This window comes from Littorina saxatilis, linkage group LG2, assembly GCF_037325665.1.
Source record: "Littorina saxatilis isolate snail1 linkage group LG2, US_GU_Lsax_2.0, whole genome shotgun sequence".
NCBI lineage: Eukaryota > Metazoa > Mollusca > Gastropoda > Littorinimorpha > Littorinidae > Littorina > Littorina saxatilis.
Genome location: NC_090246.1, coordinates 19220482 through 19242981, shown reverse-complemented (window position 1 = coordinate 19242981; position 22500 = coordinate 19220482). Strand labels below are relative to the sequence as shown.

Sequence of the window (22500 nt, the reverse complement as noted above, 5' to 3'; positions counted from 1 at the left end):
TGTTCCAGCATATTGCTTGGTAAAACGCTTATAATAGGGCTGGGATACCATTTATATAATCGTACATGCATCTGGCTTACGAGAAAGAAGGCAATGAAACCGCAACGGTCAGGTTGTACAATAAAATTGCTCAGCGTTTCTCAATTACTTTGGTCAAGACATTTTCATTTCTTCTAGTTTGTTAAATTGCAATCGTGCCAGCTTTAATTGTATAGTTACACGCACGTGTTGCTTACACAAGAAAGAAGGTACCCTGACCTGCAGCTGTCAGGTTCTATGATAAGACCGCTCACCTTTTCTCCATTTCTTTAAGGGCGTTGACCAGCTGGTTGGTCTTCTCCTCCAGGCGGCTGACCATCTCCGTCTTGTGTTTGACCGTGCCGTCACACGCCTGCACACCATACACACACAACAACACACTCTGTTAAGTCACACTCCATTGTCTACTTTGGGAAGCGAATTGATTGCAGGCACTCACCTTAGCCCTGATCGACGAACAGTACCTAAAAGAGGCGTGGATCCATGTATACACCGATGGATCAGCAACTAACGCCGTGCTCAATGGAGGTGCTGGCATTCTGATTTTGTTTGTTTGTTTATTTGTTGCTTAACGTCCAGCCGACTACGCAGAGCCATATCAGGACGAGGAAGGGGGGGGATGAAGGGGGCCACTTGTCAAGCGATTCCTGTTTACAAATGCACTAACCCATTACTTGTGTCCCAGCAGGCTTTAGTAAAACTAAATTAATACCTACTGGAAGATTACCAGTTTCCAGTATGTTAAAATAGGCTTAACCTATCTACTGCTGGACTTACATCAGAACACTAACAGATTAAACTATACATGAATCGCGAGACAAGCGGCAAGAGAAGAGATTTTTGGAAAAAATACAGGTGAATGAGCAAGAAGGCAGAAAAAAGAAAAGAATTCATGAAGAAAAAGAGAGCATGACAGGAAAGAGGAACCAAAAATCTACCTAACAGCAAACTAGAAAGCTCCTGCGGTTCCAAAAACAGGAGGGGCCTTTAATTTCATAACCGCAGTGCCCCACTGCGGGATGGCATTCTGATCCAGTTCCCTGGGGGACATACAGCTACACCCAGCGTTGCCACTGGCAAACACTGCGCAAACTATAAAGCAGAAGCAGAAGCTCTCATGCAGGCCGCCTCCTTGGTTCAGGACTCCGCAGACCTTTGCTACCAAGTTGTCTTCCTCTCGGATGTTCTTTCAGTCCTTCAGGCCCTAGAGAACGACAAACTCCCACAGCTGGCCAAAGCATTACAGATGGTCAGACAAACCAGAAGAGTTGTCCTCCAGTGGATACCAGCACACTGTGGGATACCAGGAAATGAAAGGGCAGATGAGCTGGCGAAAGAAGGAGCCGTGGAAGACCAACTTGAAAACAGTGTCAGCTTTAGTGAGCAGAAGAAAAGCGTGCTATCCTTCCCAGCGCAACTAATACCCCGCTCTTCTTGTCAATTTCACTGCCTATGCCGTGAGCGGTGGACTGACGATGCTACGAGTATACGGTCTTGCTGCGTTGCATTGCGTTCAGTTTCATTCTGTGAGTTCGACAGCTACTTGACTAAATGTTGTATTTTCGCCTTACGCGACTTGTTTTCACTTTTGGCAGCGTTCACTCTAAATTTGACGCCTAAAACGGACTCGTTTCTGTCCACAGCCAAAGCTTTTATCACACAAAAATTGCTATATATGACAGCTAAGACCGTATTTGTTACATTTTAGCAGTTTTGACCCCGAGTTTCTACTGCAAACAAAAAATAATAGCAACATCTCAAAGTATGTGTGAGTCCCCTAATATGGACCACCTTCAACAATCGAAGAAAATAAAAGCTAAAGGCTATTTTCATTAATTCATTAAGAAGCTTGCTGAAAATAACCTATAACTAGCCCTCGAGCTTTCAAAAAAATATATCAAATTGTCTTCTTTTTGTGGAAGTTGATAATTTCACTTATTTTCACTCTGTTTTTGATAAGCTTCTATAGTTTCCTGATGTGCTTCAAATAATGCTCTCATCAACCCGAAACAGATAAACCTAAAGCATATCTGAATTAGTCTGACATGCACAATAAGTTGTATCATGTTATTTTGAAGTATAGGGGGCTTTTGACAGTGATTCGTGAAGGCCGCTTCACTGGTCCATATTAGGAGCCTGGGCGCCTAATATGGACCTTTTGTGATTTTTTCTGTATTTAATTTTTGCTGAATGTCTATCAAAGCTATTTCACTCTAATTTGACCTAACGGTTCACTTAAGAGAGGACTACCAACCACAAAAGGAAACTTCTTCGCAAGAAAACAAGCTAGTTATTAGCATGAAACAAAAAGTGGTCCATATTAGGAGCCCTTCCCCTACTCTGTAAGCACCCAAAACCTCAAAGAGATAACTGTCAGAAACCTTCCTATTGGGGAGAAGAGGGCTCCAACACACTAATCTTTGGAAGGCAGGGGGACGTAATTGTGATCAATTCCAAAAAAGCAAGATTCTCATTTTCAACCAACAAGCGGCAGATGGTACTTTGCGATCCCACAGTCAAAACTAATCTCGCTACGTTTGTAACAATGACGTTGGAATAAGACAACAGCAAACAAAAATCAAATCTTAGTACCGAAATGGGCAGCTGCAGGCAGGATGTGATGTCAATGAGAATACGTCAGACATAGGGTGTCCATGAATCAGTCTGCTGTTATGTCTCACTCAGCAGATGGATATAAACTAAGAATCACGAGATATGTAGACGAGTTATTTCCCTTCCCCAGCAGTTACGTGGGAAAACGTGACTGCTGCGTCATTAGCAAGATCTAGATGTGGCAATTTTCAGCACGTGTACGGGAACGTGTACGGGTAACGTCATCAAATCTAGTTTTTGGCTCACGTAAGTGTAGCCTATGCGATCGTAACTTTGTCTGTCTGTGCGTGCGTGCGTGCGTATGTGCGTGCGTGCGTGTGTATGTCTGTGGTAGAAACTTTAACATTTCGTCATTTGAAGACGTCACATTATGGCGTAAGAGGGTCAGACGTCACGCGAAGGAATTACTGAAAGTCTCGGTCATTGTTTTTTGAGCGGGCCGAGACTAGTTGGCAGTCGTGTCGTAGATTGTTGACTCTCTCTCTCTCTCTCTCTCTCTCTCTCTCTCTCTCTCTCTCTCTCTCTCTCTCTCTCTCTCTCTCTCTCTCTCTCTTTCTTTCAACTTCAGGCCCTTCAAGCGTTATTATTTTTGCTTCGTTTTGGTTTCATTTTTCATTGCTCATTTTTCTTTTTGATTTATCTCCCTTTCTCCCTTCTTTTGCGCTTGGAGGACACAGGGCCGGACTACCGGGGGGTTATGGGGGTTGCGCAACCCCCCCCCCCCCCCCTAGCCCAAACATGTACCTTACTTATTTAATTTTTTTTTTATTATTGCTTATTTTATGCCGTTTCATGCAAGGAGCGACCATTTTCCTATCTCAGAATATGACTTACCCATCAGCTTCAGGGGGTTTCGCCCCCTGACCCCCACAACGAGGGGGGGGGGTTCTAGGGTTTCCGGACCCCCCCCCCCCCCAGCCAAAAAATAAAAATATTGAATGAGGTATGCATTTCTTTATTTTACATTGAGTTTCAATTTTTGGGGTATTAATCAGTGACAAAATCTGCTGCCTGAAACTGGTAATGATCATCCTCAGAATGCACCAGATTGCACCATTTTGCATCCTTTTTTTCAAAATTTTCCGGGGGGGCATGCCCCCGGACCCCCCTAGCAAGCTAGGCGTTTCGCGCCGTCGGCTCGGCGCTTCGCGCCTTCACACCCATATCTTCACAATATACTTTTGAAAAAAACCAGTCATAAAGTTAACTGATCCGCCCCTGCCGCCAGGGGGGACATCCCCCTAGGCCCTGGGCCACCACTGGCAACCACCCCCCTCCTCTTCGCCTAGTCCGGCCCTGGGACATCATCTTCTCTGATAAGTCGTTTTGATATTTGTATTGTTCATTTGTTGTTTTCATTTTTTTTTTAACCTGTTGAAGACCATTAGGTCGAAGCGTTGTTCATTGTCATTTGTTTGTATATTTCGTTGCGAGTCCAGAATATTCGGTATTACTCTTAGTCGTGTCCCTGTAAGTAGGCTACATGCAGACAGACAGATCTAGATCTAGTGTCTCGCTTTCTTGCACAGTGTCACCTATGCTTACTGTGTGTGTGTGTGTGTATGTGTGACGGAGTGATTGAGTTTGTGTTACTGTTTGTCGATTTCTTACGTGAGCCTTGAAGGCTTCGCCTCTTGTTATGTCACGCGTTTGCCAAGATCTGCAGTCTTGGTGGGAGCAAAACAAGGCTACGACACGCATTTATAACTTGCATGTTACAGCTTTCAACCAAATTAAAATTTCTTTTAGTATTTACGTTGAGGGTTCATTGTACAAATGTGTGTTTGCTTGTTTGTTTTGCTCCCTGATCTTTCGTCATTATATAAGTGTACAAAGTCTTCAGTTCATTGTCTCTAAAGCTGCACCGTGCGCTCATGTGTAGGGGGCAGAGAGGGAGGGGGGGAGATAGAAAGAGAAAGAAAGACAAAGGAAGAGAGAGAGAGAGAGAGAGAGAGAGAGAGAGAGAGAGAGAGAGAGAGAGAGAGAGAGAGAGAGAGAGAGAAAGAGACAGAGACAGAGACAGAGAAAGAGAGACAGAGACAGAGAATGCGTGCGTTCGCTTAAGAGCTTGAACACTTCTCTGCGTCAGGAATGAGCGTGATTACAGACAACTTAAAAGCTAAGTTTAAACAACGTTCATCGAACTGCCAGGTGTTTCAGGTCCTACGTCATTCACACAAATAGAGACAGACAGACAGTATAAGGTTATACATGTAGCATTTTGTGATTCAAAAATGTTAAAATTTGTATCTTGCGAATAGAAGATTGAAAAACACAGTGTTAATGATTGAACATACAGAAAGACAAACGGACAGACAGCTGAACAGGCGGACGATCAAACAGACAGACAAGCAGTCAGACACTTTCCATTGCATGCTGACGCTGATTAACAGTCAGGGACACGATGAAACAAGGGATCCCCGGGACGTTTATCTTTCACATTGAACTATATAAATAATAATATATAGTTAAATTTGAAGGAAAAAGTCTATTCTCGATGGTTAAAGCAACTGCGTATCACTAATTGTAAGCAGAAGAAGTAGCGACGAAAATATAGGATTAGAAAGACAGACTACAAGCCACAATGTTGCCCAGTAGGCCTTCTTGTCACTTTTACGTTACATTGCCCACGAGAGGTGACAGACCAAGAAAACCGCTTTTGGAGGAGAGTTTAAAACGACACACGCATATTAGACGCTGACTAGAAATGTCCACCCACCTTTAAAGCCTCGGTCATACAGGCGACTCAGTCGTTGCGATTCAGTCTTGCGATTCAGTCTCCCTTGCCGATCGCACATCACATCGTAGGCCATTGACCCGTCACACGATGAACGATAGACGAACGACTGGCGAACGATAACTCCACGCGAGCGGGGCGGAAGTGATGTGTCATAGTGAACACGGCAAACGCGCTTTGCGAGAGCAGACGCTAAATGTTCGAACGTCGCTCTACCTTTCTGAAAAAATTCCTTTCAGCATTACGCCTTTGCAAGAAATAAAGTTCCCAGACAGCTGCAATTAATGTTTTCCGACCGCTGTACACGCCTCTTCTTCTTCTTCTTTGTTCATGGGCTTAGACTCCCACGTACAGTCGTGTTTTTGCACGAGTGGAATTTTACGTGCATGACCGTTTTTACCCCGCCATTTAGGCAGCCATACGCCGTTTTCGGAGGAAGCATGCTGGATATTTTCGTGTTTCTATAACCCACCGAACTCTGACATGGATTACAGGATCTTTTCCGTGCGCACTTGGTCTTGTGCTTGCGTGTACACACGAAGGGGGATAAGCCACTAGCAGGTCTGCACATAAGTTGACCTGGGAGATCGGAAAAATCTTCACACTTAACCCACCAGGCGGCCGCGGCCGGGATTCGAACCCTCGACCTTCCGATTAAGAGGCCGACGTCTTACCACCCCGCCACAGCGCCCGTCGTGTACACGCCTAAAACGTCTCCTTTATATCTGAGTAAAAAAACTGTTCTTCCAAAAAGTTTTGAATCGACGAAGAGACGCTGTACGCCACTGTCCGCCATTATTTTACGTCACGGCGTCAAGGCCCCAGCAACGCGTTCTGATTGGCTCTGTTGGCTCTGCCCCTGCGATTGACCGACGACTGGATCGCAGGAATAGAACATGTTCTAAACCTCAAAGCTACGAGGGAATCGCATGAGACTGAGTCGCAGCTGTTTTCTACGACTGAGTCGGCTGTGTGACGGGGTAAATCGCGCGACTCAGTCGCATGTGTGACAGCCCTCCAACACACACACACACCGCACACATGGTGCCATGGAACGCGAAAAGAACGAGAGAGAGAGAGAGAGAGAGAGAGAGAGAGAGAGAGAGAGAGAGAGAGAGAGAGAGAGAGAGAGGGGGGGGAGGGAGGGAAAGAGGGGGGGAGGGGGGAGGGAGGGAAAGAGAGAAAGAAAGAAAGAGAGAGAGAGAGAGGGAGAGAGGGAGAGAGAGAGAGAGACAGAGAGACAGAGACATAGACAGAGATACAAACGCACCCCCACACACACACAAACACATCAAAATGCCCCACCATCTCAGCTCAAACGCCTCAAACTTAGTCACCACACCCACCCACCCAGTCAGCACAACGACGGCGCCCACCCGCCTTTGCCCAGCTAGCCACGTGGCGAACGACAATGGACCAAAAAAAGACAGACAGCTATCACACCCCAGTGCGAGTTTATAAAAGACTTTGGTAGACTTGGCCTCGTTCACTTACATTTCGAGCAGGTGTCTTGCCCTTGCCTTGTCTTGTCTAGCACCCTACAGTCACCGAAGCCGCCACCACCCTCACCGCTACCACTCTCAGCAAAGATATTCTACTGCTATCTTTGCGCTCTGGTCTGCGGCCAACAACAATAGCTGAGAGCTAAAAGAGTCGGAGAAGCTAAGACGCACGTGCAGTCAACGTCAGCGGACAAAGCGACGGAAGAAGCTGGGCAGGTGTTGAGACGCTTAGGGTCGTGACAAGCCATAACAGTCTGGGACTCGAGAGGCACCCCTGCGGCATTCCCTCTACACTTCACCACTCTGCTGATCAGTGAGTACATTTGTCAATATGTGTGCAGTCTTTTTCTTTTTCTTTCTTCTTCTTTGTTCTTACTTTTATTATTATTTTTTTCATTTCAGGGAAATATAGCTAGGAGAGAGAAAAGTCAAAGAAAACAGAAGAAAGCGTGCTTTGTCTTTTTTCCTGTGGTCATCGCGTGTTCATTTGGCTGTTGTTGCTGTAAGCGTCTTACTTACATCTTCTCGCTTAATATATGCTCCCCCCCCCCCCCTTAATCTTTTTGTGTCTTAAAAGCCTTTTTTGTCCTGACAAATCTAAATAAGTCACATTCTATTTTGTGTTTTCTTATTCCTTCTCACGCTAGGCCACGGGAAGATGGAGATGTCCTGTACATGTATCTATGCGGTAGAGTAAGGAAGTACTGCATTTCTGAGATGACTTAATTATCTGGTTATTAATTCCGTTTCGATTAAAATACAATTTTGTTGAAATATTTCCTCGATATTTGCCACTAAAGCTTAATGCTATTAAAAAAAAGAGAAGATATACGTGACAAAAAATGTGGCAATGAAAGTGCATACTCCTTTACATTTTCTGCTTTACGTTTAGTCAAGTTTTTATTTTATTAATTCTTTCTTTCTTTATTTGGTGTTTAACGTCGTTTTCAACCGTTCAAGGTTATATCGCGACGGAGGGAAGGGGTATTTTATTAATTTCTTCGATGACGTCATATCCGGCTTTTAGTGAAAGTTGAGGCGGCACTGTTACTCCTTCATTGTTCGATCAAATTGATTGAAATTGTGGTCAAGCAGTCTTCGACGAAGATTAAACCTTTTGCATATTGCATTTCAGCTTAGAAACTTAATATTTAATTAATGAGTTTGGTCATTACAAATCTCAAAATTCTAATTAAAATTAAAATTTTAGTAATCGATTCAAAATAGATTTAATCTTATTCTTTATCATTTCCTAATACCAAAAAACATATGTATATGTTATGTTTGGATTAAAAACAAGCTCAGAAAGTTAAAAAGAAAAGATAAAAGCGCACTTTCCTGTGAATCGCTGTACGCTACAGCGGTATACTGGCTTGTCACTTCTGGGCTTGAACGTGCGTGTGTGTGTGTGTATGTGTGTGTGTGTGTGTGTGTGTGTGTGTGTGTGTGTGTGTGTGTGTGTGTGTGTGTGTGTGTGTGTGTGTGTGTGTGTGTGTGTACGACATCATACCGATGGTGCGTGCAATGGAATGTTGACATTGGGTTCTTGACTGCTGGTCACAGAAGGAGAGATTCAGAAATAAAAAATAAAACAGCTTTAAGCTAATTCAAATTCGGCTATTTTTTTCCACATACAACCTAATTTAACACACAGATAAAACAAAAACTGTTTGGGCATCCCCCGCATGGTGGCGTTCAACATGATTAGGGTGGGGACATAAAGCATTTTTTGGTGTGACATCTGTTTGCAATACTTATCACCAAGAACTACTACTTACCACACACACACATTAAACAAAGACCATTAGTAGTAATCAAGCAGAATTTCATGGAGGTCCAACAAACTGGTGGTTGTTGAGACAGCTAAAAAAACGTGACTCCAAAACATGCGTAACCCTGAAAGGACATTTTTACGAACACTTTGGGCTAAGAACCAACAATTATTCTCATATGTTTCTGACACACTGCATGGCAAGCGATCTTGGAACAGTAACCTTAACCATTGGATCATCATATATCCTGTAAGAATCGATGGAGATGCCACTGGGAAAACGTACATTTCTGTGCTATAAAAAAAAATGCTGTTTGAAAAACATGCTTAGTTACTAATTCTCGTAACAACATGCAGTATACATCATGTGAACAAGGACATACACAAATAACGCGGCGCCGAGGAATTTTCTTCGACTTCGCTTGTATTTCAGGGGCTCACATCCATGAGAGGTGGCATAAGACAAATGTCCTGGACAATGCAAACGTGATATGACATTTGTCCTGAACAAAAATTAATCAATAGGACATTTTTTTTGGCAACAAAACTTAAGTTTAATTAAACTTGACGCTTCTGGCCTTTTACTGGCACCAATTTTTGTTTCGGCGGCATGTTGCTTTTTCGAAGAAAAAAAACCGCGAAGGGAGGCAACTGTCAACCGGCTTGGAGCATTCAGAGTTGCGACCCCTAGAAGCTCTTCTCTATAACAAGCACATAAAGTCTACCCAAGTTTCGTCTGCTTGGAGAGACACATCGCTTCGCAAAACATCGATAAAATAGCAAATCAAACTACTGTAAATTGGAAAGTACTGACAATGTCCGGATCAAATGAAAGTATAATTAGACAATGACCACTTTGTGACAAAAACAATAGGACATATGTATATGTCCTCTTGCATGAAACATGTATAGGACATTTGGAAAAAATATCCGTGTATGTCCGATGTCCGAAGTGGATGTGAGCCCCTGGTAGTTTTCCTGTGATAATTTCAGAATGTGTTCAAAAAAGTGTTAACAATTAGAGAAATCAATCGGAAAAACTTAATTTATGATACATAATTTTGAATATAATGACATTCCCAGAATCATACAAACGATGGTTCGGTATTTAAATGGGGTATCTGACCGGTCAATGACAATCACAGGACCTATTTTGGAAGTGGTATTAATCATTGGATTAGATTTGCTATAATGATGCTTTTCTATTTAAGTTATTGTAACGTGTCTTTCCGATATGGCTGGAAATAGCGTAATTACATGACGCTTTCGAAGGCTAAAATTACATCAGTTTCTTAAATCGCATGTACGTACATATTTCCCAAAGCATCCGATCGATTTTAATTGCATTTCAAATTGCGATTGTAATTGATCCGGCAGATACCCCTATTCAATTAATTCTAATTCAAATTTGTAAAGGCACACTCAGCTTCACGTAAACCATCAGTTTCTGGTCACAGACACTGTCAGGCTTTTACACACAGTACAAACACCCTTTCGGTTAAACACTCACCGCTAGGGAACATCCTAGGTGCCCTCTGTAAAAAGCGAGCATTTTTCAAAGAATTTATTTTTGCGTGGCCAGCCGGATTGTCTAGTACCACAATCGGACGCCTCGTTTTGGCGCTAAAACAATTTTTTTTAATTTAAATAATACATTGACAGCTTGTAACACAAAAATACTTAAATCATAAAAGATTTCTTTTTTCATCAAGACAAGATCAGTACAACTCGAAGTTTTGAAAGTTTCAAAAAAGGGAGCCCGGAAGCAGATCACGCAAGGTCGTGTTTCCCCAAGCAGACGAATGTTCTGCATATCGCTTGCTTCTTTGAAGCCAGCTGCCGCCGATAAGTTAGTGTGACTCGCAGTCGTTTGTTGCATTTATGATTCAGATGTACACAATTACGTGCTATTGTAGATACAGCAAATCGCATTGAAATCACAAACTAACGACGAAATTGTGAGAAAAAAGTGTGACACGGGTTCACGATGGCTCAGGGGTAAAACAAACCACGAAATCCGGTGTGTGGTTGACGCAAGCTAAATAGCCATTCAAACGAACTGTGTCATTTAATGCTGTTAAATGCTATCGCAAAAGTGTTCCATAAGGTTAGAACTGTTTTTTTCGTGAGAAGATTTAAATCGTTCTGTAAACCATTTGAGGCAGACTGGGCCTTTAATCAACCCATGTTTATCTGATTCTTGGCATGTCATCATATTCGACATTCTGTATCATAAAGTCTGCCCGATTGATGTCATTAATTTCATCACACTTGTTTCAAACCACTCTGGAAATATCACAGGCAAAATAGTAGCGTAATCTTTCTGTTTGAGGTCAATCGGTGTCCGATGTCTTCAAGTTGACTTTACTTTATTTGGTGCTTAACGTCGTTTTCAACCACGAAGGTTATATCGCGACGGGGAAAGGGGGGAGATGGGAATGTCTTCAAGTGACAGAATTTGTTGTAAAATAAATGTTCCCGATAACACACGTTGGATTGGATTGGATTGGATTGGATTGGATAAGATTTACAGTCCAGTGAGGTTACCCTCATGGAAATTCGGGCTGCTTTCTCCCCGGGGAAAGCGAGCTGCCATACATACGGCGCTACCCATATTTTTTTTTTCCTGCATGCGTGTATTCATGTTTCCTGAGACTTAATGCCGTGTGAGATGGAATTTTTTTACTTTATTCCAAGTCCCACGGGTATTTGATGGACATTTTTATCTATGCCTATACAATTTTGCCAGGAAAGACCCTTTTGTCAATCGTGGGATCTTTAACGTGCACACCCCAATGTAGTGTACACGAAGGGACCTCGGTTTTTCGTCTCATCCGAAAGACTAGCACTTGAACCCACCACCTAGGTTAGGAAAGGGGGGAGAAAATTGCGGCCTGACCCAGGCCTGAACACGCAACATGGCACGGAATGGCACGGAATTTTCGTTTTGGTGTACATGTATTTAAGGGTGGAATAAGGTTGTTTTCATGTTAAGCTTTCCCCCAACAGAGTGGATTTGTGTGAGATCAAAATAAACGCATGTTTCAGGATGTGACACCGCATGAAACATGGGTTATGGTCAGTTCCGGTCAGGGTTTTTTCTTAACACTGCTTGGCTTAGCAGATTTTAAAAGGTTGTCTGGTGCTGTTGGATGTTTGGACTCTGCACAAAAAACCAGTTTCATTTGAAGATTAACTTCTGCTATAAAGTAGCTTGCAGTACAATGAGCAAGGGCATCGCCTTTCCCGTTTTAGGTCGAAATATTTGCGTGACACGCGAGCTTAATTTACCTATCAAAACTAAATGAAACATTCTTTTATTCCATGCAGTGATTACACTGTACCTTGAACGCAATTGAAGTTGAGTTTTACTCATCTGGTGTGAAAACGTAAACAAAGTTAAAGAAAACATGGTCACACTAAAGCGACCCCCCCTCCCCCCCGGCCCCCTCTGTAACCAGCAGTGGGGAACAACCTAATTAAGTTGAAGTAACAATGACATTCGACCTGCAAGTTAGATGCAGCAGCTGAAAATGTCTTCAACGAGCAAAAATATCAAAGTTAATTAAAAGCGGAAATGAAATATTTTTCAAAAATAGTTAAAATCCATAGAGATATGCATTCTTTTACAGCAGCTGGGAGAAAAAGTTGTGACCGAAAACTTTTAGCTTTGCAGCCGAGTAATACCTTTCAAAACTTTCGAAAACAGACAACTAGAAACCGCAAAACTTTATAACTGCATAAAAAGCCAAACTCTCAGACGGAATAAATGACAGCGCGTGTCCCCATTCCCATTCCAAACCTCTGTCATTCACTATTCCGTGTGAATGCTTTCAGAAAAAGGAGCTCTGTCTTGATAAACCACCCACACACTCCACAAACGCCTCCTTCCAACAAGAGTGGGATGAAAATCTAATTTTTGTCTGCTTTATTTTATCGTGGGTTTTATTTTTAGTAGTCTGGGCTCCCTTAAGAGTTGTTGCGTACGAGTATCAGCATTTGATTGGAAGACTGTGGACAGGGCATTCGCCGTTAAATTAGCTGAAAACTCCGACACCGTTTTCCATGTCAAACGCCACTAGTATATAACGCAGTTTCAAACAAAATGTCTCAATGCATCAATGATATCGGACGCAAATACCAAGAACTCAACTGCACGCCAAAAACGGAGTGTCCGAGCATTCATGATAAAGAATGACCCTGTCCTACATACACAGTTTAACGCCCCTAAAGGACAAGCCTGAAGAATATGATATAAAAATAAAAAATAAAAAAAGGGTTCGAGCTTTGCGAAGTAGTCCCCTTCTTGTACTAGTTTGAGCGGGCCGAGCCCTGATTTGGTCTCAGACACTCTCTCTGTAATTGCAGACAAAGAGAGAATGCACAGACACGTACACACATACAGTTTGACTTGCAGAAACAGACGGCTTAACACAGCCAATCAAAACGTAAGAGCAATAACTAAAATTGCAAAATATTCAATACATTTAACGTATTCAATTATCATTGTGTCTTAGTATGCACAAATCAGCAGTCGTCTTGGACGCCAAAACATGTTTCTAACAATGTGGATTATTCCAGCTACAACTAGATATGAACAGGATACGAAACCATAAAAATAAAGAATGGCAGTAAGATCAGGATTTTCATATGACTACAATTTCTTGCCAACGTGGTTTTTATGCCAGGACGTTATCTTTGAAACAATTCTCGAACTTAGGTGATTCCTCCACCCTTTATGTCCGTCTTTCCTCGAAACCTCCCGTCGATCGCAACCATATACACAGCATGCCAATATAACGTTAGAAATAACACTAATGTATTTATCCGTACCGGAAATCAACATGAAGCTCGATCACAATCGCAGTTATGAAACGGCCTATTAATCGGAAGTCTTTGTCCGGTTCCGATCGACTCTTCTCGGGCAATAGCACTTAAACAAAGAAGAACGCCCAAGGATATCTATCCTGATTGTGCTCAAATGTGTTACTGATTTACCAAGAGAATATCTTCTGCCAGTGTAAAAGATATAGGATACACATGCAGTCGTTTGTAAACGTTGTCTGGTGAATTTGACCCTCGCTGTATTTGTAACTATGCTTATTAATGAATTTTAATCGGGAAATGGTTTCCTTGGAACTGCAAAATATTTTTGTGAAAGTCCCGAAATCCGTTCTTTGTCGTATTTTATCCTGCGCTGGTGGTATGCATTCGTCTAGAAAGACCAAAGCCGTTGGATTCAGGAATCCAAATTCATAATCTTAAGAGCGCGTTCACATTCCATGCTGAACGGGGCTAAAAAGTATTACACAATTTAAAAAAAGACATACGGGTAGTCCATTCAAAAATATTCCGTCTCGAAAGACTCCCCAAAATAGCATTTTAAATTCGAATATTTGAACATTCAAACACTAATTCTAAGGCATTCCTCGTGTGTATTGTCACCATGACAACCCCCACACCTAACTCTGTAGCTCTTGGGGCGATTTGAGACTGTTTTTGTGGCCAAGAGTACCCCATTAATTTAAACAATCATGTAAATCACTTCAGATCTGCACAGGACTTATAGCGCGTGACAGCAATCCTTCCATTCAGAGAAATACCAAAAATCCACAGCCTGGCTACATTCTGTGAAGAGTGGAAATGTTTGCTGAATTGATTTTACACATTGGCACAGGTGTCAGTGACGGAATAAGCTCAAGAAATATATTTCCAATCCATACAGAAAGCAGCCAGATTGTACAATTTAGTATTTGTCCAAGCGGAATAATACTCCTATGACATGAAAAACCCGTGACGGATCAACGATAATTTACAAGATGGTGTACGCGTGAAGGAAGTATGGTGCCTTTGAAGTCAGATTCCAAAGACAACCAGATCAGGAAGCAGACGAACTATCAAACAAGCCTTGTTACAGATCGATGTAGTAACGTCATTGCCAAAAATAAACTACGTTTAGTCTGAACAACATAGTTCAATTGCCATTGCCGAGTAAAGACTAATACATGACAATAATGTTGACCCGGTAATTCGGACACACACACACACACACACACACACACACAAACACGCAGACACAGACACACACTCTCTCTCTCTCTCTCTCTCTCTCTCTCTCTCTCTCTCTCTCTCTCTCTCTCTCTCTCTCTCTCTCTCTCTCTCTCTTGCTCTCTCTTGCTCATACTTAGAAAATGAAGAAAAAACAAAAAAATAAACCCATAAAATACGGAGGAACGATGGAAGCACTCAATAGTATTCTTGTTCATAAGAAAGGATTTTTTCCCCTCTACTCGATTTCTTCTTAACAATCAAACATTAGAGGGGGAGGTTGGGGTTTGGGGGAGGGCCAAAGGCTTAATTTTCTCAGCGTTTGGTTTTACCTGTCTCGTATACAATGGTTTTAAACCTACGCTTGCCGAATGGCTGAAATTTGGTCGAAGGAGCAAAGGGGTAGAAGTGAAGAGTAAAGACGAGGGTTCGTGAAAAAGAATCGCCGAAGATGTCGAAAGAAATTTCAGATCTCGGTCAAAATGTAATCCATTAAATTGGATTCAGGAACGATTGAAAAAAAACACATCCAGTTTTAAATTAAAAAAAATTTAAAAAAAAGAAAGACGAAAACCATTTAACAGTCAAAGGAGGATAACAGTTATGTTTATGTAATATGAAATGCTTTCAATGTGGGTAAAGTCACACAAAATAAGTTACTAGTTATAGTTATAGTTACTGTAACGCCAGAACCTAAGCCTAAACCTAAACCTTGCATTCTTGTGCCACCAACACCACACAGTCTAACTTTAAACCTCGCAGTATGTGTCTGTTGCAGCTTCAAGTGTTCAACAAACACCACAACCTCAACCTCACACCGCGCAGTCTGATACCATGACGATGTCGAGATCTTCTTGCACCATTGCTGCCTGCCTGGCTGCCCTTGCCCTACTTTCCCAACTGTGCCTGGTTCAAGGTCAGAACTATCACTATAGCAACGGCTGGCACCCGGGCAAGCGTGACGGGGTCAAGGACGCCCTCTTCCGGTCAAGCCTTAACAGCGAGGGCAACTGCCGGTTCAGAACATACATCTACGCCTGCATCAACAAACTGATACTGGTCAGTGTAAAGATCATTTATATTCATGTTGAGGTTCATTGTCATTACTTTTAATCCAACTGCTGGGGAATTCGGGTCGCTCCCTCCCACGTTCTCTCTTGAGTGGAGAAAATCGTGCTTAATCAGTTTCGTAACTCTAACCACATAAAACCTGATCTTTCCTTTTCTTTTGGTTTTGCTTTGTAATCTTTGCACTTTCATTCATTTTAGAAACCAGCCATTTTCAGGCAATCAAACTACTGAACTGATGTTGTTTTTGTTTTTTTTGGCCAAGCACATCATTGTGGGGCTTTTAATCAATAACATGCATCCGTCTACAATTTATCATCATTCATCCATCAACATTTATGATAGATATGTTTGGCATATGATGTTATTTGAACTGATGTTATTTCAAAACTGAAAACTAATTCTTTCAAAAAGTCAAGTTGGATAAAAGTTAAAATATATAGCAATAGATTCACAGAAATACCTTTCAACAAGCCTTATGAAAGAACACGGATCAATATTCAGTTTAAACAGTTCCGTAGGGGCAAGATGGAAAGGGGGGGGGGGTCTGGAAGGGAGGAGGGGGAGGTCGGGGCTGGGAGGTTAACGGGCAAAGCAATTGACCCAGCCTTACTCCGCAAAACGACACAATCATTTATTTTAAGGTAAATGATACTCTGGAGACACCGTCAATATAAAAAAAATCCACACACACAAAAAATCTTTCACGCTGTCAGCCAAAAGAGTTTACGATAAAAAAAATAATTAAATAATAAAACGATAAGTATCACTGGTCTCACTTACATCGTTCTGAACAAAAGGGATTCCAACAAAACACACAGAACATGAGATTAACCCAAATGAAATTATTTTAAAAAACGCACAAAGTGGGCGATCAAATCCGAACAGATGTGCAAGTCGCGTAAGGCTAAAATACAACATTTAGTCAAGCTCTGTCGAACTCACAGAATGAAACTGAACGCACTGCATTTTTTCACAATGACCGTAGTCCGCCGCTTGTGCAAAACGGAGTGAAACTGACGAGCCTGTTCAGCGCTGTAGTGGTTTCGCTGTGCTGCATAGCACGCTTTTCTGTACCTCTCTTCGTTTTAACTTTCTGAGCGTGTTTTTAATCCAAACATATCATATCTATATGTTTTTGGAATCAGGAACCGACAAGGAATAAGACGAAATTGTTTTTAAATCGATTTCGGAAATTTAATTTTGATCATCATTTTTATATTTTTAATTTTCAGAGCTTGTTTTTAATCCAAATATAATGGAAAGCTAAATTTCCTAATAGTTACAAGTACACAAAAAAACATAAAATAAATCATGCACAATTTTTGACATGAAACATTTTCAGATAAGGAAAAGCAACCTTGTCTAAAAGATCGTTACAATCTTTATTGTACGTTTAAAGACATTTTGACAGTTGAGTTGTATCTTTCAAATGTTAACATTTATTGCTTTCGAGTTTCGTTAGCCCAGTTTAGATTAGGTATTCGTCTAATTAATGGAAATTTGAAAAGGTACAGCGATTGCGTTGCAGCTCGTGATTGCTCTTTCTGTGGAAATGTGGAAAAGAATGAAGACCACTTTTTATTACACTGTCCATTGTATTCTGACTTGAGAATGAGATTTCTTAATAGTTTTGGAAATATGCCACTTTCTTCAGTATTAAGATGCAGAGACTTCATAGGGTGTAGATCCCTTGCAACAGTTATATATTATGCATTCAGACGAAGACAATTGTTTTCATAGATATATTGTAAATGAATATGTTGATGTTTGCTGTTTCGGAAGTTTAAGTAGCAGCAATGTTTTCCACGTATTTATTTCATAGTTGTTGTTGTGTTTTTGTGGTGTTTCTGTTTTTGTTTCCCCCCCCCCCCATCCCCATTGTATACGGGTCTGTGGCCTTAGTACAATAAACCATTCTGAGTTCTGAGCTCTCTCTCTCTCTCTCTCTCTCTCTCTCTCTCTCTCTCTCTCTCTCTCTCTCTCTCTCTCTCTCTCTCTCTCTCTCTCTCTCTCTTCAGCTTTTAATCAAAATAATCTTGTTGAAATGTAATGCAAAACATTGGACGTTTTCATTTTTTACTGAGCGTCACTGAGGGAATTCTAACTGCCATGACACTGATGCACAGAAACTGAGCAGTTTAACTCACTTAAATGATGTCTATTCACCAGAGGGCAAGGATTTCAACACTCGTTACAATAATCAGACACAGCGCCTTGCGACGCTGTACCGTTCTTCGTGCGCACCATCCCAGATCCGTCCATACTTTAAAAAAAAGAAAGAGAGAGAGAGAGAGAAAGAGAGAGAGAGAGAGAGAGAGAGAGAGAGAGAGAGAGAGAGAGAGAGAGAGAGAGAGAGAGAGAGAGAGAGAGAGAGAGAGAGAGAGAGATGATGGAACTTTATTTTTCAAGGATAGAGGTTTAAGGCGACGCCTTTTCTTACAACCAGTCCTTACTTCTAATACAAATCTATACATATAATAAAAGAGAGTGTGTGTCTGTCTGTCTGTGGTCGCAATACCTCTGAGATGGCAAGAGGCAGGAACAAGATAGTGTGCACGTACACTCCCTAGGTGCCGCAGATGTGCACCTGGGTTTTAGTTTCTTGATTCATGGTTTCCTTTCTCAGATCATTTCTCAGATTATGGACCTCCCATTTATTGAATACAGCCTATATGGTGCAAGACCAGTTCAGTGCCTACTGTTCACCTGTAGCAAGCACATCATGCCAGTGATATTAGAGACTCGCTATTGCTCCTATGAGGGGAAGAAATAAAGAACGAAAAATTAACTGGACAGTTCCGGAAATTTCTAGAAGGTAAGGGAGATAACTGTTCACCTGTAGCAAGCACATCATGCCAGTGATATTAGAGACTTGCTATTGCTCCTATGAGGGGAAGAAATGAAGAATGAAAAATTAACTGGACAGTTCCGGAAATTTCTAGAAGGTAAGGGAGATAACTCTTTTTTGTCTGTGGTCGCCATACCTCTGAGATGGCAAGAGGCAGGAACAAGATAGTGTGCACGTACACTCCCTAGGTGCCGCAGATGTGCACCTGGGTTTTAGTTTCTTGATTCATTGTTTCCTTTCTCAGATTATGGACCTCCCATTTATTGAATACAGCCTATATGGTGCAAGACCAGTTCAGTGCCTACTGTTCACCTGTAGCAAGCACATCATGCCAGTGATATTAGAGACTCGCTATTGCTCCTATGAGGGGAAGAAATGAAGAATGAAAAATTAACTGGACAGTTCCGGAAATTTCTAGAAGGTAAGGGAGATAACTCTTTTTTTGTATCCAAACAAAGGAGGTAAAGCTAATGATAATGGGATAGCGAGCGTCTTAAATTGCTACAGGGCTCCGCTTACTCCCGGGCGAAGCCGGGCTTAACTGCTAGTGTGTAATAAATGATAAACAAGTAAAGCAACATGACAAATAAAGAAAGTAAACGAACGAACCAGCAAAAAATCGACAAGTAAGCAAACAAGCAAATAAACATAAACAACAAAATGACAAAGTTAGCAACATACAAATCGAAAGCGAAACATGCAACATGTTAATTGAGGTTACACATGTAAAGTGATCGACGGTAAAATTCACACGATACCAACGTTTACACTAATGCGTATAATGATTAGAGAGAGAGAGAGAGAGAGAGAGAGAGAGAGAGAGAGAGAGAGAGAGAGAGAGAGAGAGAGAGAGAGAGAGAGAGAGAGAGAGAGAGAGAGAGAGAGAGAGAGAGAGAGAGAGAGAGAGAGAGAGAGAGAGAGAGAGAGAGAGAGAGAGAGAGAGAGAGAGAGAGAGAGAGAGAGAGAGAGAGAGAGAGAGAGAGAGAGAGAGAGAGAGAGAGAGAGAGAGAGAGAGAGAGAGAGAGAGAGAGAGAGAGAGAGAGAGAGAGAGAGAGAGAGAGAGAGAGAGAGAGAGAGAGAGAGAGAGAGAGAGAGAGAGAGAGAGAGAGAGAGAGAGAGAGAGAGAGAGAGAGAGAGAGAGAGAGAGAGAGAGAGAGAGAGAGAGAGAGAGAGAGAGAGAGAGAGAGAGAGAGAGAGAGAGAGAGAGAGACGTGATTGAAGAAATGTATTGAATACTCGAGTGAAAAAAATCTGGGGATACCATTTGGAACCTGCACAGTTTCACAAAGATCTGCCCAGTAGTCTTTGTCCCCGGGAATTGCTCTATACATTTTGTCAAAAATGGACTAAATGAAAAAAAGGGATTGACATTTCAGCTAGAAAATGGACCCCCTGTTTTGTGGAACGACCCATTTTCTTTTTCCTGCAAGATCACTCATCACATCCTGCTGCTTGAGACATGGCCACATCCAGCCACGCAAAAACGCGTCTCGTATTCCTATGAAGGCATATAGTCTTTCCCGTGATGGATCCATTCTGACCATTGACACCAGTGGCATTCAAGATTGAAATCAATTTAATTCATACAAAAACATCTACCCTTCGCAGACAGCAGCCTGGAATTTGATTGTGGGTATGTGTCCACGTGGGGGTGGTCATTTCCAATCTAACAGCTTGGACATATAGAATGGTATGGTGAGTCGATTTAGCTTTACGGAAAGGACTGTGCGCGTGCCTTTCAACCCTGTCAGATCTGTATTTTCTTTATTATAAAATATGGTTTTTGTTGCAGGATGAGATCGCGCGAATCGAGCGAAACTGTCTGGCTGATGACTCCCTTGGAAGCCTGAAAGCGCTGTTGGAGGTAAAAACAAGTCGCGTAAGGCGAAAATACAATATTTAGTCAAGTAGCTGTCGAACTCACAGAATGAAGCGCAATGCCATTTTACTCGTAGCATCGTCAGGCCACCGCTCATGGCAAAGGCAGTGAAATTGACAAGAAGAGCGGGGTAGTAGTTGCGCTAAGAAGGATAGCACGCTTTTCTGTACCTCTCTTTGTTTTAACTTTCTGAGCGTGTTTTTAATCCAAACATATCATATCTATATGTTTTTGGAATCAGGAACCGACAAGGAATAAGATGAAAGTGTTTTTAAATTGATTTGGACAATTTAATTTTGATAATAATTTTTATATATTTAATTTTCAGAGCTTGTTTTTAATCCGATAATAACATATTTATATGTTTTTGGAATCAGCAAATGATGGAGAATAAGATAAACGTAAATTTGGATCGTTTTATAAATTTTTTTTTTTTTTTTTACAATTTTCAGATTTTTAATGACCAAAGTCATTAATTAATTTTTAAGCCACCAAGCTGAAATGCAATACCGAACCCCGGGCTTCGTCGAAGATTACTTGACCAAAATTTCAACCAATTTGGTTGAAAAATGAGGGCGTGACAGTGCCGCCTCAACTTTCACGAAAAGCCGGATATGACGTCATCAAAGACATTTATCAAAAAAATGAAAAAAAACGTTCGGGGATTTCATACCCAGGAACTCTCATGTCAAATTTCATAAAGATCGGTCCAGTAGTTTAGTCTGAATCGCTCTACACACACACACACACACACAGACACACGCACATACACCACGACCCTCGTTTCGATTCCCCCTCGATGTTAAAATATTTAGTCAAAACTTGACTAAATATAACAAGTCGCGTAAGGCGAAAATACAATATTTAGTCAAGTAGCTGTCGAACTCACAGAATGAAACTGAACGCAATGCCATTTTTCAGCAAGACCGTATACTCGTAGCATCGTCAGTCCACCGCTCATGGCAAAGGCAGTGAAATTGACAAGAAGAGCGGGGTAGTAGTTGCGGTAAGAAGGATAGCACGCTTTTCTGTACCTCTCTTTGTTTTAACTTTCTGAGCGTGTTTTTAATCCAAACATATCATATCTATATGTTTTTGGAATCAGGAACTGACAAGGAATAAGATGAAAGTGTTTTTAAATTGATTTCGACAATTTAATTTTGATAATAATTTTTATATATTTAATTTTCAGAGCTTGTTTTTAATCCGAATATAACATATTTATATGTTTTTGGAATCAGCAAATGATGGAGAATAAGATAAACGTAAATTTGGATCGTTTTATAAATTTTTATTTTTTTTTACAATTTTCAGATTTTTAATGACCAAAGTCATTAATTAATTTTTAAGCCACCAAGCTGAAATGCAATACCGAAGTCCGGGCTTCGTCGAAGATTACTTGACCAAAATTTCAACCAATTTGGTTGAAAAATGAGGGCGTGACAGTGCCGCCTCAACTTTCACGAAAAGCCGGATATGACGTCATCAAAGACATTTATCAAAAAAATGAAAAAAACGTTCGGGGATTTCATACCCAGGAACTCTCATGTCAAATTTCATAAAGATCGGTCCAGTAGTTTAGTCTGAATCGCTCTACACACACACACACACACACAGACAGACACACACACACACACACACACACACACACACATACACCACGACCCTCGTTTCGATTCCCCCTCGATGTTAAAATATTTAGTCAAAACTTGACTAAATATAACAAGTCGCGTAAGGCGAAAATACAATATTTAGTCAAGTAGCTGCCCTTTTTCAGCAAGACCGTATACTCGTAGCATCGTCAGTCCACCGCTCATGGCAAAGGCAGTGAAATTGACAAGAAGAGCGGGGTAGTAGTTGCGCTAAGAAGGATAGCACGCTTTTCTGTACCTCTCTTTGTTTTAACTTTCTGAGCGTGTTTTTAATCCAAACATATCATATCTATATGTTTTTGGAATCAGGAACCGACAAGGAATAAGATGAAAGTGTTTT

At 41.4% G+C, this 22500-nt stretch overlaps 2 protein-coding genes across 3 annotated transcripts in view; one reads left to right on the top strand and one right to left on the bottom strand.

The window, feature by feature from the left end:
- LOC138958418 (RUN and FYVE domain-containing protein 2-like) overlaps window positions 1-22500 on the bottom strand; it is a gene marked incomplete in the record, with an annotated part of 79573 nt that overhangs the window by 32184 nt on the left and 24889 nt on the right. Inside the window, 1 exon segment of the mRNA XM_070329558.1 lies at window positions 294-391. Within this exon segment, the coding sequence (XP_070185659.1) occupies window positions 294-391 (98 nt within the window).
- The window catches only part of LOC138958420 (prepro-gonadotropin-releasing hormone-like protein), a 17499-nt gene continuing 1867 nt past the window's right edge, over window positions 6869-22500 (top strand). The window contains exons 1-3 of one of the 2 annotated variants that reach the window (XM_070329562.1): window positions 6869-7204; window positions 15489-15769; window positions 20422-20493. In XM_070329562.1, the coding sequence (XP_070185663.1) occupies window positions 15545-15769; window positions 20422-20493 (297 nt within the window). In that variant the 5' untranslated portion in view covers window positions 6869-7204; window positions 15489-15544. The remainder of the gene's footprint in view (window positions 7205-15488; window positions 15770-20421; window positions 20494-22500) is intronic. The other variant, XM_070329561.1, reaches the window with a different exon arrangement.